The sequence below is a fragment of the Stegodyphus dumicola genome, chromosome 9 (assembly GCF_044657685.1).
Source record: "Stegodyphus dumicola isolate Sdum_Otavi_A_Nest chromosome 9, ASM4465768v1".
Lineage (NCBI taxonomy): Eukaryota > Metazoa > Arthropoda > Arachnida > Araneae > Eresidae > Stegodyphus > Stegodyphus dumicola.
Genome location: NC_140776.1, coordinates 98,073,671 through 98,089,606, shown reverse-complemented (window position 1 = coordinate 98,089,606; position 15,936 = coordinate 98,073,671). Strand labels below are relative to the sequence as shown.

Genomic DNA, 15,936 nt, shown 5'->3' with positions numbered 1-15,936 from the left:
AAACAGGATATTTAATAAATAAAGGTAACACACAAAACGTAAAAAAAACCCGCTCCGTAATATAATATAATAATATATATATAATCTAATAATATGAAATCTGAAAACTTTCAGATTTTTTTAAATGTTTGTTTGTAAATGTTGTTCATCCGATGATATTTCTTGAATCGTATTGTTCAGACCCCATATGCGGCTGACTGATTAATATCGCTAAAACACTGATAGTTTGATCCGGAATAAAATTCTGGTAAACAGACGGGCTGCGTGGGCATTTTTTAAATTTTCCTCATATTTAAACGTGAATAAAATCCAGTTCCCTTAAAAAAAAATTTATGACCGCATCCCTTCCCTTAGGCAGACCCTTTTAGTGTGCTGCATAATCATAATAAATCCCTATTTTCCAAAATGCTTTTGCCTAGTCGTTAATAATATCATTAAAGCATAGAATATTTACAAATATCATTAATGCATAAAATATTTTAATTTCGATTTCAAGTCTTTGGGATTATCAGATACCATTGACAGTTTGTTTAATTGTTTCCATATTCTGTTGTTGTAAGAAAAGGACTAACCAAGTATGTTAGAAACTAATACTGAATATCAGAAGTATGTCTGCATATTGCAAACTGAATGTGGAATTGGAGCATGTTTGCTTTAATGTAGTGTATAAAGGACGTATCGTGATAATGAATATTAGAGGAATTTTGCGTTACAGGGTGTCCGAGAAGGAAGTGATGAGAAAAAATGACGCATATCTCTGAAATCAGTGTCATAGCTGTCAACTCCTCTAGCTTTTCATGACATCACTCAGTCGTCCCGACAGATCACAGAATTTGATGGTTTTTACTATTAGCCTTTATTTAGGAAAGTATTGCCTAGCCTGAAATGAAACTTACTGAATTAATGAAACTTAAGTTTTGCAAATTTCGTTCCTTACTCATAGCAATTTTCAGCGTAGTCTTTCTTCTTAAATTGATTTGATCTGGATCGTCTTAATCAACTTTTGACATTTCTAGAAATTTTATGATGATTTCATCCCATCTTTAATCAACTAATATTTTTGTTTTACATTATTATCTTGTACATTGCTAAGTTTAGTTTATCCATGTAGTAATATACGCATTAATTTATTAATTTTACATTTATCTTATTTTAAAGTACTTCGAACAGTAAAAGCTTTCCTTCCCTACGTAGGATTTTCTTAGCATAAGAGTATATAAGAAAGTAACAGAATGAAATTTGCTAAAGAACATAAAATATCCAGTTAAATATTAATATATCGTACATCAAAATCATATTATAAGTAGTTCAGTAACCTGAGTTATGCATTATAAAGTGAATTTTGATCAATTCGGAATTCTTTTAAAATGGTGTTGCCGCGCATTGCGAAAATTGTCAACCAGAACCGGGAAAGCCTTCTAGAAACTCCCGGTTTTTGCGCGAGAACCTTGCGGTTATTCATTTCAAGGTCAGTAATTATGCAGTGTGCTGATTGCATTATAATTTATTTTTTTAAAACCGGAAAAGAACTGCTCAGTAAGTTTTAGTACGCCTTTATGTGAACGCCATTTGTAGTTCGGGCTTTGTTTAGGCGATACTTCTATCGCATTGGACACATTTGAAAGCCAAACTGTTGTGATCTATTCTTAGTTTTGTTTAATTAGGCACGCTAAAACCGGTCAAGCCTGTTCCGCGCTGCGCTATTTTCGACAAACGAAACCTTTTAAAAAGAGAATAGAAACTCGCCAGTGTGAAACAAAATTGGGCAGTGCAGCCCAGTTATTAAAAAAAAAAAAAAAAAAAAAGGAGGGGATTTTTTTCCCATCTACGTAAATCACAATGCAATGAATATATTGATTTCGGATATACGTGCTGGTTTTTTTAATCCGCATTTTTTGAAAACCTGGATGTTATTTATGGTAAATTAACATTATTCACAAGAAAAACAAGTAAACCACTCATTCTTTTTCGTCGTTTCTTTCCTGGACACCATATATATTCTCCCGCTTGTTCTCCCGAATTTAAACCTGAGTTCAATTATTAGTGTTCAGTCGAAGTTAGTAACTTGGCCGGTAGTGGACCGTTTTCGTACTTGTGCAGACAGTTAAAAGCAGTATGCCGAAACCGGTATCTGTTTGTTAATTAGTTTTGAACATGCGTATAGAATCCAACCTTTTTTAAGAATAAAATTGAGGATTCTTACGCGAATTTAAACGTTTGCAAATTCTAAACTCAAAACGGGACTTATGTTTGCCCTTGGGAAAAAAGGTTCCAAGCTCTTCCCTGCCGATTCATTTAATTCAACAAAATGCATGAAGATTTTTCTCTTTGCTTTTAGAATCGATCTGTTCACGTGAGTTGGGAGGGGACTAAAACGTTTTCGTTTGTTCTGGAGATTGGAAACAAAACTAGAAATAAGATAGAGAAATGTGTGCGGTATGAAGGGAGCGTGCAGAAGGAATGTGTGGGGGAAGATGTGAGAACAAACACTGAATGAAATGCGAGAAAGGGAAGTAGTTTAAAGTTGCCGCCGCCCAAGTCAAAAGTATTTTGTGAGGAATTATTATTTTTTGTTTCCTTTACGTTTCTTCTTCTCCTTTTTTTAAATGAGGATTTTATTTTGCAGGTTTTTCTTCAAAAGGTCAATGATCTGACCCCAGTGGTCTTTTGACTAAGCATTGATTTGGATAGATACCTAGCCCTTAATTTAATTTAATTTCTTTGAAAGAATGTGTAAGAATTGTTTTTTCTTAGCTTGAAGTATCTATGCATCATATATTTATTTAATTCTTCTGAACATGAGAAGTGTTGCCAGGTTGTGCGATTTTTCTCAAATTTGCTACTTTGACAAACTTATGCTACAGTAAGCGCTCCTTAATATGATCACGTTTGTCTAAGGCAGTTTTGATAATATTAACCGAATGATAACATTAAACGATGAGAAAAATATCCTTCAAAATAGCAATGGATTTTAACTAAAATAACATAACTATAACCAGAAATATGTAAATGAGTATTTTATCAGCAGTTTGATTGAGAAATGAATAAGTTTATAAAGTTTTAATAGTGTTTCTAATGCAAAAGTTTATTTATGTTTATTATGTTTCTGGAAATTATTTGACTGATACTGTAACCCTAATCTTAATATTCGAAGGGCATCCACACCGGAAGAAAACTTACGTTAAAATAATTTTTTTTTTTTTAGATAAAAAAAATAGCATTAGTCGTAGATGTTTTCAACGTATTTTTTTTCTTAATGTTTAATATGTGTGATTAATTGCTTTGTTTTAATATTTTGATGCTCTTTGAGTAGGCTTGCAGGGTTTTAATCTGCTGTGTTAATTAAAATGTGAATTATAAGTAACGTAAAAAGAGTCAAACCACCTTTCAAAATACTTGGTTTAAATTATATATGTTTGAGAACTGGCGAGAAAAAACGAAAGCAAATCAAAAACCTTATTGTAAGCTGTATATTCAACGATTCCTGTCTCAGAATAAGAATGCATTTGGAAATAAGGGAGTTCTCAGAATAAGAATGCATAAATCAGTTTGAATTAGTACATTATGTATTTTTCCTTGCCATGTTGCAAGTGGTCCGTCGATCATTTGAGCGAAATTTTTAAGAAAGAAATGTCATAAAATTCATTATCTAAGAATTTACGTTTAAACAGGATGAAGTACACAGCATTTGTGAAGAAAGTCATTTGTGTGCGTTATTGTAATGAGAAAGAAAATCAACAGAGGAAGAAATGAAAGAATGAAAAGAAGTATCAACAGAGTGTTTAAGATTTTTTGTAAGGACTTTAAAGTAACACCGGGTTTCTAAATAGCAACGAGAAAAAATTTAACATTAAAAGATTGTAGCTGTTATTAGTAATCAGAAACTAATGAAATGACATAATTTCAACAACATGAAAAATTAACTGAAAAGCATTAACATTCAAAGTAAAACGATAAACAATGAATTAAAAAATAATCGGTAAGTGAAAATAGTAGTACAACAGCATTAACAATTTTAATATGAAGAAGCACCTGATAATGGATATGAACAAAACAATGGATATGGACAAACTAAGATTAAACAACTTAATATTAATAGTTAATAATTATAGTTAAAAAGATGAAATGGCCATTTAAACAGTGAAAAATAGCAGTATGGTTAAATTTTCGTCAGAATTACTTATATATTAATATACGTAGTAAAGTAAAAAAGAATCGAATTGCAGGAGTCACGGAGGAAGTCACGGAACCCATGGAGACTGAATTTATAATGATATCAGAGATCATCTGAACTTACATGTCAATGAGATATAAAATTACGTGATCTGATCTGTGGCGTCACGTGCTACGTTTTGCTACTTTTCCGTTCTTCTACTGCTTCTTTAGCTTAAACATATCTGGCAACACTGGTCCTTAGTTATTGCTGGTTAACTAATTTGATGCCATGTTTAGCTTTTATCGTAATTCATTTCATTATATTAATATTTATTTTCTTGCAGATACTTGTACCTTTCCGACCCGATGGACGGGCAGTTGGTTCCAGAAAGGTAGCCCTGACCCTATCCGCATCTACAACGGCACCGTCTCCTCCAAAGGCACGTGCAGGGCGTTTGACGGGGACAAGTTCCTCATCGAAAACACGTAAGTGTCTGTTGTAATTTTTTACCCATTCAATATCCGTATTAAATTTTATTTGGTATATTTTTACTTTTGAAATAAATAACTGCGGAGTTGTAACTCGAAACTTGACAAACGCGTCTTGAACTCCGGATTTTTTTAAAAGGGAATTCCATCATTTTGATTCCAACCATGTCCCACTGAGCATGGATTTCCTTCCAGTTCCATTACATGACCGAAAGAACTAGCTGCATTTAATTTCATAATTTTTCTTCCTTAACTAGTTTCATTTTGGAAGTCCCCCAAAAGATCATCCCATTCCATAAGAAGATAGGTCTTTTCCTTAATATTAATCATCAGCTATAGCAGTGCTCTTATTTTTTTTGGGGGGGGGGAGAAGAGAATTAATGTTGTGAATTTTTTATTTGTAGTCTTACCACTACATACCGTTGTGCATTAACTGATGAATATATATAACTGATGAATCTGTTATTGAGCTATTATGAGCCCATGACATCATTGGACAAATCTGTAACGAAATAGTAGTCTTCTTAATCTTGTAGAAAGGCAAGCACTGGTTTTTTTTGGCATTCATACGAGCTAAAGCATTGCTGTATGTTACTCTTACCTTTTGAAGATAATCACTAGTAAGCTGTCTTTTAACATGAATGGGCATTCGGATTTTTAGATCTGGAACACAGTCGTTTTCGGGTATGGGGGGGGCTGCCCGACAAATTTCGAAATGGGTATGTATCCTTAAAAAAATGCTGTCTTGGCAGCCTATATATATCTTACCTAGTTATAGTAGCTATTAAAACAAACAAGATATCCAACTACTCGGCCTGATTCGGCTGGTTATTTTAACTCGAATATTATTTGGTCCTCAGGCGTTGCATTCGGTAAGGATGGCTGAGACGTTTTGTTTTTGCTATGAAGCTTTTCCCCTTTCCCTGACTTAAATTACGATGTTCAATCATGTGCGTTTTCGTGGTGTAATTCGTTAGCGTGCCAAAGTAGCAGTTTCATGATCCTTAATTAGAATTCGGGTAAGAGCAAAAATTGATTTCTGACAATTTTTAACTAAAAAATTAAAAAACAAAACCTGTGTAGAGTGGCGCCTGAATAAAATATGGTGGGTGATAATTCATGAATACTTGGGTTTGGTCGCCTGAGTAAAATGCTGATCTCCAGTCGCCCTTTCCGTAAGAGAGAATATCAGGCGTTATAATATTCCCCGTGTGTGCTCCGGAAGTATGAGTGGTTGTACACCTAGCGCGCAAAAAAGGAAGTGGACAGATTTATATCCCCGTTCTACTGGGCCGAGTGACGAAATGAAACTTGCATTTTTTTTTTTTTTTTTTTTTGTCTCGAAAGCGCGATTTAGTATGTATGTTAAATTTATATATAGAACTGTTCTAACATACGTATTTTGATACAAAATCGGACAGAACTGTTCTAACATGCGTATTTTGATACAAAATCGGACATCTTCTTAAATTGGTATACCGATTCTTTTTCATATTTCGCGTCTACGACTCAAATTATGCCCAAGTATTAAATTTTATATTTTATAAAATTTGGTGAGACACTTACCGAGAAATTAAAAAATTTATGTTGGCGCTTCTTTTTTTAATTTGCGCTAAGGATAATTTACTTGGCGAAATTTTTAATTTGCAGCATTTCATTTTCTTTTCCCTTTTTTCACTGTGCACGAGCTGAAAAAAGGAGCATCTTTCATTCTTTTAAATAGTTTTAATAAAGTGCATAAAGCACATTTGGCGTTATTATCGCTTAAAACAAATGTGCTAAATTTTAGAACGCGCCAATGTATAAATTCACGTATATCTTTGGACATTTTGAATAAAGATGCCTTAATATTTTGCAGGTATGCATGGGAATACATCTACTTTAAGATGATAATAAAAGATTTATAAGTTATAATTCAAAAATTGTTTCGGAAAGATTTTTTTTAAATTGCTAAAAAATACAAATTTTAAAGACAAATCAGAAAATAGCTGCGGTTTCTTTTTGGATTGAACCTAAATTTCGAATTGTGAAGGAAGGAATCAAGTAAGTTTAATGGAAAAAGTTATTAATAAATATATACCAAATTCAATTAACATTGAGCAGCTAAAATTTTTAGAGCTAATTTTTTAAAAACTACTCGGGTGATTTTTATAAAATTTGGAATTTTTGCATAATTTGAGTCGTAGAATCGAAATTTTAAAACAAAAATCGATATAGCATTTCAAAAAAATCCCGATTTTGGGTCAGAATATGTATGTTAGAACAATGCTATATATAAATCTAATATTCGATACATTAAAAACACTCTGTTCTCTGTGTATTTACTTTGTTCTTTGCTGTGGAAGAAACTTTAGACTTTTCGTTCGTCTTATATAAAAGCAAATTTTTCGACGTTGCCAGCAAGGAATAACTGAAAATACGAGGGTAATACTTTCTGTACTCGCAATTTCCAATCTTGAAGATTGCGTCTTACAAGACCTCTGGCACGAAGAAGAATCGCCCTGGGGAATTCCCCACAAGTTGGCGGGGAAAATTTCAGAAAGAGAGGCGCGGATTAAGGGATAAATTGGGGAGTCTACGGCAGCTAGGACCCATTGCAGGGATCAGTCAGTTCTCGGCTTAGGAACGTCTTCACCGACGGTTGCCGCTAAGCTCGGATGTTGCCAGAATTTTTATGCTTTTCCCAATTTTCTTGAGCATGATGCTTGTCACTTCGTTGATTAACTGCGTGGGAGAGAGGAGCATGCCAGATGAGTAGCAGTGGGAGAATGTGGATTTTTCCCTTGCCCCCTTAAAGTTGGCTATCAGATCAGTTGGATATCAGTTTCCACTTGTGTAAGTGGGAAAAAAAGATCGTATACTTCAGGCAATGAAGTTTAATGCATGTGATACGTTGCGATACTTTATGTGTTCAATATTTATGTTTGATTTTTGAAATCACGGTTTCAGGAGAAAACATCGCGGACAAAAGCTACGGGAGGAAACATCCTCGTACAAAGCATCGTGGGAGAAAAGAAAGCAAGGCAAAAACATCGCAGTTCAACATCGTGGTAGAAAATAAAGCGGATCAAAAACTTTGCAGTTTTAAAGCATCGTCAAAAGTATCGTGTTAAAATATGAAACACGTACAAATCATCGCATAATAGCATCGCAAACATATTTTTTCAGATTTAAAAAGTTTTAAATACGAGTTTACATAATGGTTCTTGCATTCCTCGTAAAAATGTATTAGTTAATTCAAAAATGTGAAATATAGAGGTAAAATTATTCCTAATTCCTTCTATCGCTAAAAAATCATTATGCGAACAGGCATTTAAAATTTTTAAAACCTGGAAACTCATGTCTGCGACGTTATAAGATCATGTGATGATGCATAGGTGCTTTATTTTTTACCACGATATTGTCTACAACGGGGTTTGAAAGCTGCGAAGTATTTGAACCACTTTAATTTCTATGGCTGTGTTTTATACTACAATGTTTTCACTTAGCTTTCTTCCCCCCCCCCCCGTGGTACTTTTGTATGACATGTTTTCCTCTTGTGTTGCATTCTCCATGACGTTTCCGTCCGCAATATTTTCGGGGACACCAAAATCACGCTTTCCAAGTTCAATTTTTATTGTTTGTTCCCTAAATTTACGTGCGCATTTAGGAAACCAACAACAAAATTCAGTGTCTGTTCGTTTGTTTATTTAAATACGCATTTTAGATTCAAGCACACTTTTCCGTGGTTTATAAGGCATCAAATGCATTTTTTTGCATATTAGTGTAATGCAGGACTTGCAGCAAAGGGGCTAGGGGCTGATATACAAGCTCGTATGTAAATTAGGAAAATCACAATTCATGAAAAATCCCTCATAATCCTCCAATTAGTTACAGAAAGTAACTGTACTACAGCTTACTATATCGTCTACATCTTTCTGAATTTGCACTGTATTCGCTTGGAATTTTTATGTAATTTGCCTTATATTTTTGGATACCAAATTACAAAAAAGGAAAGCTGATATATTTTTCGCGGGTTCGGTTAAAAATTATGCTCTTTAAATGCTCATTGTCTTCGAATATGCAGTGTTTTTATTTCAAATTTCAGTTATATGTTCCTATTTGCCGTTTTCTTGTTTTCTGTAATTTAATTGTCTTATCTCGTATTTAACTTTTAAACTACAGTTTATTTTAAAGACTATGTTTATAATAGAAACGATGGCTTTTAACTGTTCGTCTAGCTTGCATTTCATTGCTAATTATAGTCGTCCAAATACACTACGGTTACTGTTTTAAGAGTTCTTTACTCGCTTGTTAACAGATATTGCAGTTACTAGTATAATTGTCAAATGAAATCTTTAACCGGCAACGTATCTTTAATTGATATTCATCATTATAATAAACAGGAACATTTTTAACAAGTAAAAGCTCATTTTCAGGCTTTATGAGTTCCAGGTATCGGCATATTGTCAAATCAAATCACTTTCTGTGATGTATCTTTAGTTGACGTTCAAAATTGTTTTATATTTGTTTTAACGAACAAAAGCTTGTGTTCTGCCTTCTCGTTCATTTACAAAGGGTAACTCAGTAGGATTGCCATAAACATGCTTATTGGAAAGTAGGGTTGCTTGATTTCAGTATTTATCATCAGCTTGTGAATATCTTGTGTCGACGCTTAGAAACTGAATAACCTCATGAACCTCAAAACTTCCTGTACTGTTATCTTGCCAGCGCATGTCGTTCTTATGTGGGAATGCTAGTTTTACAGGCAATTGACACCTCTTAGCTTCAGAAGTCAAACAACAAAAATCAGCGTCACTTTCACACTGTGACATTTCATTAATTTCTTTTTCATTTACTTTGAAAATATAACGCTGATTTTTGTTGTTTGACTTCTGAATTAGTATTTGTTCGGCGTGTTATTGTGTCTTAATTATAGACCTCTTAGCTTTTTAACTACTGTGGCCGCTGTCGTGGTGGTCAGCTCTAAAAAACAACCAATATTATTTCTGGGAACAGTAAAGAAACATTGATCTGTAACATCAGCTCTCTATGACGACCACCTGTAAAGAAGACCAAATAATTTTGAACCATAGTTTTCTTGTAGAGGATTCATTATGTCAAGCTACTTATTTATTGTTTTTATTTATTCTAGAAGCTTCCAACGTAAACATTTATAATTTAAAAAAAGCTGTACACATCACATAACTTCCTTTTACCGCCTATTAAGCTATACACATTTTTTGCTGCTTTTCATTTAAATTTATTTCCTCGAATTATTCCGATTTAATTAACCAAAGTTGAAAATGACATCAAAAATTGCAAATATCGCGGTCAGTTAATTTTATTTTTTTCATAAACGAGTATAAAACTTTCCCAAATCTAAGTATAAGAGCGGGGAGACATTTAAAGTTAAGATTTAACTGTTTGTCCAAAATTAATATTTACTATTATTATGATTATTATTTGACATTGTCAAGACGTGAATATTTTTGTTATATAAAACAGTCTGTAACTGGAAGTATATGATTATGACCAACAATTGCGAAAACAAAGGCCGGATACGGGGATGGGTGTATACACACGTTTGATACTGCTGTTTGTAATAAGAAAAGCGGGATGCTTGAAGTTATACGGCTAATTATTTTCGAGTTAAACGAGATTTACACGCGTACGTACGTACTATGTACAGCTACTGAACGTACTGATGTGATAGAAAAAATCTTTTTTGAATCTATTCAAGTCCATTTTACAATCTGTTTTGGAAGAAAGACTACTTTATTTTGTCCGTTCGTACAAACGTCTCGCACAATAATCGTCGAAATGGATTCGGAAACCGTCAAAATGTATATTTTCTTTTAAGTATGGTACCTGAAATTTTTTGCGCTTACAATACTTCTTTTACTTCTTACAACGAAGTAAAAAATTATTTTCCAGTTATTCAAATTAGTCATTAGGACTAATGCTAAATCGCCGGTCATCTAATTTCCTGAGGTTCACTACATCAGTAAACGAGGATCAATTGAAAAACTTGGTTTAACCAATATTCTGAATCCGTGGTTTTGTAGCTGGTTTGTTGATATTATTAACTAAGATGATTTATTAATAATAGTAATTATAAAATCCCTGATTCATTGCACAGTCTAACTGGAGTAGAATATTACACGATTTAAAATCACGCAAGGTTGGATCAGATCAAGTCTTTTCAGATAGATCATGGTCTCTATGGTCAACAAGTAAAAACTAATTGGTAGAAGATAATTATTGAGGCGTTAAGTTTTCTGTAGTCATCGAACTAGAAATTCGTTTGCGGCATCTCATTAAAGCAAATTTTTATATTGGAGATGGATGTTTAGATTGCTGATTTTCTACGTGCTGAATGAAGATCGCTTAGATCGCAGATCTCGCAGATGTAGCACTTCGTGGAAATTTTTAGTTACTGTGCAATTACATTTTCATTCTTTGGTTTGAATTTTGGAAGGTTACTGTTTTTTCACTGGTTTTTCATGTTTCTTGCCCCAGAATTTCTAATGGTGTTTACACATTTTCCAACTATATTATCTCTAACAAATATTCAGCTGATTGCGTAATTTTAAACGAAATTGATAAGAACTTTGAGACATGATTTATAATATTAATATGTGGTCTGAATTCCACTGAAGCAATATTTCTTGATATAGAATAGTATCTTAGACCCTGCATTTGTCAATTGTGAAAGGATTGCTTCCAATGTTCCAGAAATTTAGGAATAGTTTGTATTATTTCGTCATTTTTTTATCAATATTGCCATGCAGATTTTCATCATAATCCCGATTTAACTGAATATGTTTATTTCAATGAAAGACCATTATTTTAAGCCGCCTTTAAAGAACCGTTACCGTGTCTCCTGAATACATCTGTTTATGGGCTGGTGGTTAACTCTCAAATTGAACACCTCCTAAAGTTTGTTTCAAATGTGGGGACCAAATACTTCTCTCAGACTCTGAGCAATTTTTCAAGTTTTCACACCTTTTTTCCACAAAAAAGAAATTATTCTTTCTCCCATCTTCCATATTTACAAAAACATTGGTACAAAAATACGCCTGTATCAGTCAAACAACTGAATCGGGTGTAACAGTATTACACGGAAGAGATTAATAATAAGCCTCTTAAGACTTCTCTCTGACCGATAGCATTACATGTACGGATCTGAAGTAAAGCTGAATTCATTAACTTTATAAATACCTTAACATAAATGGAGAAACGAATGCAGAACATTGGAAAAAAGAAACTAGAAACTGTAGCAAAATGTGTGATATATGTGATTGTAGGGTGTAAAAATTTCAAAAGATATTTTAGAGAAATTCGAAACTTTAAAATACCATTACAACATTAAAACACTTTTTTCCCTCTTTTATCATTTTAGTTTTAATACCAAATTTTGCGAAGCCATCCATAACAAAAATAACAACGAGAACACTTTTATTCATGAAACTACTGTAGCAGGAACTGTGATGCGTCACAAAAATTAGTGTTAATTTCTTAACTGTCGTTTAAGTTTAGATAGCGTAAAATTGACAAGTATGAAAGGAAGTTTAAAAAATTATCACTGTAACCGAATGATTTTCCAGTATATAATTTTCAATCGGGTGTGATAGAAAGTTTTTTTCAGTATTTGTATTGTTCGAAGTGGCATCGATGCATATGATTTCAAACGGTTTCGTTTCAATTGCACCAATATTTATCTTGTTAATCTCGAAACATTTTAAGCATTCGAAAATGCAGAAACAAAACGCAATGTTTTTCTTAGCCTAAGGCATTGTTTCTTTCTCGCCAACGCCAATCATAGAGCCTTTCCGTCACCATTTGGCGAAGCTTTAACAAAACTACAACATTCCTTCTAGAATTTTCTGACACACGTAATCTATTGTTCTGATAAATAGGGAAGCCGACGTTCGTTACCTTTTTTTTCCTGTGAAAGACAGATGACAATACGATGACAAATTGCTCTGAATCGATATGGAAAATGCCACGTACAATGGCGACGTTTGCAGAACGAGTTCTCTTCAGCATTGTTGTCATATTTGAAGAGGCTTATTTCTGCTAAGGGTATGCCGCTCTGCTCAAGGAGATTTAAATTAAGATATTATATAATTTTAGACGAAAAAAATCTTACTTATGCTTTGGCTACGCCATACATTAAAGAAAATTTATTTTTAATTCCAAGACAGATGCCATGAATAAAAACTTGAAATGTTTTATTTCTTGATTTTAACTATGGAATATGAATTGGAATGATGTATAGAAACCAAATGACTTTTCGTGAGATATCGAAGAAAATGAAAATATGAAATTGGTTTTACTTACCATCGAAAAAACACCAATAGTTGTAAAATAATATCAGCCTGACCTTTTACGGCATTTCCTAATTAAAAATTACACGTAGTTGTTCCATGTATAACATTATCCCTTTCTTAAAAATGGAGGAAAAAGAAAGAAATAGAAAAAAACCTTGAAAGTAGCATAATTAAAGGGGTCTTGTGACGCATTAAAATTAATTTAAATATTTCAGAAATGTAACATTATTTAGGTGTAGATTTTGATTAAAACTCTATCGACTGCGAAGGCGATCAGACGCAAAGTCCTCTTTTTCAGTGAACAAAAATGTTTTTGCTCTTGAAGAGAGAGAACCACTTTCGTTTTAATTATTTTCACTGTCGCATTTGAAAATTTCATTTAGTCTTCCAGACTGTAGTTCTGAAAATTTAGTAACATTATGCGAAAAGAATGCAAAATAACTTGATTTCGAAGCAATGTAAATGCTTTGTAATTATATTGGAATATTAGTTTTCTTGGGAAAGGAGGGGCAGGATTGCTTAGTTGAATTACATTACGATACCGTGATCAGATTCCAGATGTTTAACCAAGTCATTAGAAGAATAGTGAGGAATCATCTAGTTTGGTGATTATTTGTTAGAGTTATTTGAGTAGAACATTGTGAGGGTTATTTGGTTTCTTCGCTCAGTTGTTCACTAACAAACACCTACCAAATGTGAAATACTTCGGAATTCTGCAAATACAGATGTTTAATAATTCTCACAGGCAGTATGGCGACTGTTACTCTGCAGGCCATTCGTTCCAGTTACACACACTTTTAAGTTTAATCACATAACACATAAGAAAAACCACGAAAACCAATCATGAATCCTGCTCGTTCATATGGCTTCGAACTGGGAACGAACTACCAATATTCAGCATGCTTGAGTATTATCCGCTCTTTGGGGGTAAGGACTTGGTTCTTATCGTTTGTTTTTCTTCTTCCAGTAGATAACGTTTTATTTTTTTTCTGGCCGTTTTTGTTATACAAGGTGTCCACAAATGATGAATGGAATTTGAGGTATCTCACAAAACGAAACGACACAGTACAGCAAACAGCTGCAATGCATCAATCATAGGCGTATTGCCCGAGTTTCGCACAGCACAATTAGCACTTGCATCACTGATTTCACATAGAGGATGCATAAACGATATTCTAGTCTCTCCTTCATGTGCTGCAATAATGCGTGCTTGGAGCTGTAACAAACATCTTGAATGTCCTCAGCAGACGTAAAGATCTGCCTGTAGACCATGCCCTTGATGTAATCCCACATACAAAGATTAATTTGTTGATAACTGAAACCACGAAGGAGACCTCATATCTGTTTACGCTGGACCTATTGGACCTGATCTCATTTTACATTCTAAGGTATTTATTGCCAGTCTTTGACGATTGCCAGTTTCTGTCCTGTAAAAGGAAAAAAGAGTATCTTGTATTTTTTTATTATACGGGATGAAGAACATTTGTGGAATGACTGTACTAGTCGGCCCATTTCAACCTGCCATTCATTCAGCCCTATCTATATAACTTACACGCGTCGCACGCGCGCCGTAACATCGTGTTTTGACGGCCGCGCTCGTGCACCCCGTCACTGGAAATGACGCAAACCATCCGTCACGCGCTGCGCGGCCGCACCCCAAAACAAAAGTAAGAGTCCGCTGTTTTTTTTTTTTTTTTTTTTTTTTTTTTTTTTTTTACAAGGGAAGTGAAATGGCGCCGCTGCAGTCGCCTATGCAAACCCATTGTGCGTGCGTGCATGCGTGTGCGCTGGAGGAAAGCTGAGGGAGGGTGGCAAAGAGTGTACCTTCTCGCCAGAAATTTGGAAACTCCTTTGCACGTGAAGTTGCATGCCGCGACTCGTAATCACGCCACAGTTTCTGTATATAGCAATGAATATAGATATGTATTCTTATGAGAGCGGCTTTCTTAAAGGAGAATGGATTGTGGCGTGGGGCTTGGGTTAGTGGCATTAGCGACGGTGGCAAAGTTCTTAGTTCTTTTTCCCCTTTTACCCCCCTGTAAACTTTTTCCAGATGGATTTGTTAAAAAGAGCTGTAGAAGTCGCAGTTAGAGAACTTTGTTGTACTAGGTGTTGTATAGTATAGTCTTAATGTGTCATAAATATTAAAGTAAGATTTTCCTTTCTGTTTCTCCTTTATAGGTTAACTGCCTACGGTATTTAACAAATTCGCCTAGTTCTTGAAGTTTAATGAAGTTCGTATTTTATTTCTGAATGTAAATTAAAAAATTTGTCTTACGTTGCATATTATTATTTCATCTGGAATATATTATTTATCCTTTTCTTTACGTATGACTTGAGTAAAAGCTAGAATTACTTTAGAAGTTCTTTCTGAGCAGTAGATATGGCTGTTAGCAAAGAAGTCGACGATTTAGGCTTCGAAATTCTTGCAAGAAATTGAGGTTTAGGATTTTAATGTCTTTATATAAGCCAGGCGATGTATTCGACGGTTCAAGTTTGTGGAAGAATACGAAAGCATTGGGCTCTGTTTTTCGGAGGAGGACTGCTGATTTGCAACTTCGTTACTTCATCTCCCTTTCTGACTCTCTAACGATATTTCAAGCAAAATCCTTTCTTAATGGTCGGCGAATAATCGCTCTTACAATATCGCCGTTTGCACACGTTATCGATCTTACACGCAAACACAGATATAAACATTCAGTAAACTTTGTTTTCACTTTGCGTAAGTTACAACTAAAGCTGGAGTGCATAAATTAAAGAAAGGTCGATTTTTTCCTCGAAACTAATATTAACAATGGGGAAATAACCCTTGAAGTATTACAATTCCGATTAAGGAAATATCAGATAAGGTGATTGGTTTCTTCGCTCAGTTGTTCACTAACAAACACCTACCAAATGTGAAATACTTCGGAATTCTGCAAATACAGATGTTTAATAATTCTCACAGGAAGTATGGCGGCTGTTACTCTGCAGGCCA

The 15,936-nt window shown here is 34.0% G+C and overlaps 1 protein-coding gene across 1 annotated transcript in view; it reads left to right on the top strand.

The window, feature by feature from the left end:
* The window catches only part of LOC118184581 (uncharacterized), a 566,531-nt gene that overhangs the window by 347,184 nt on the left and 203,411 nt on the right, over window positions 1-15,936 (top strand). Inside the window, exon 2 of the mRNA XM_085823800.1 lies at window positions 4,500-4,641. Coding sequence (XP_085679926.1) covers window positions 4,500-4,641 — 142 coding nt within the window. The remainder of the gene's footprint in view (window positions 1-4,499; window positions 4,642-15,936) is intronic.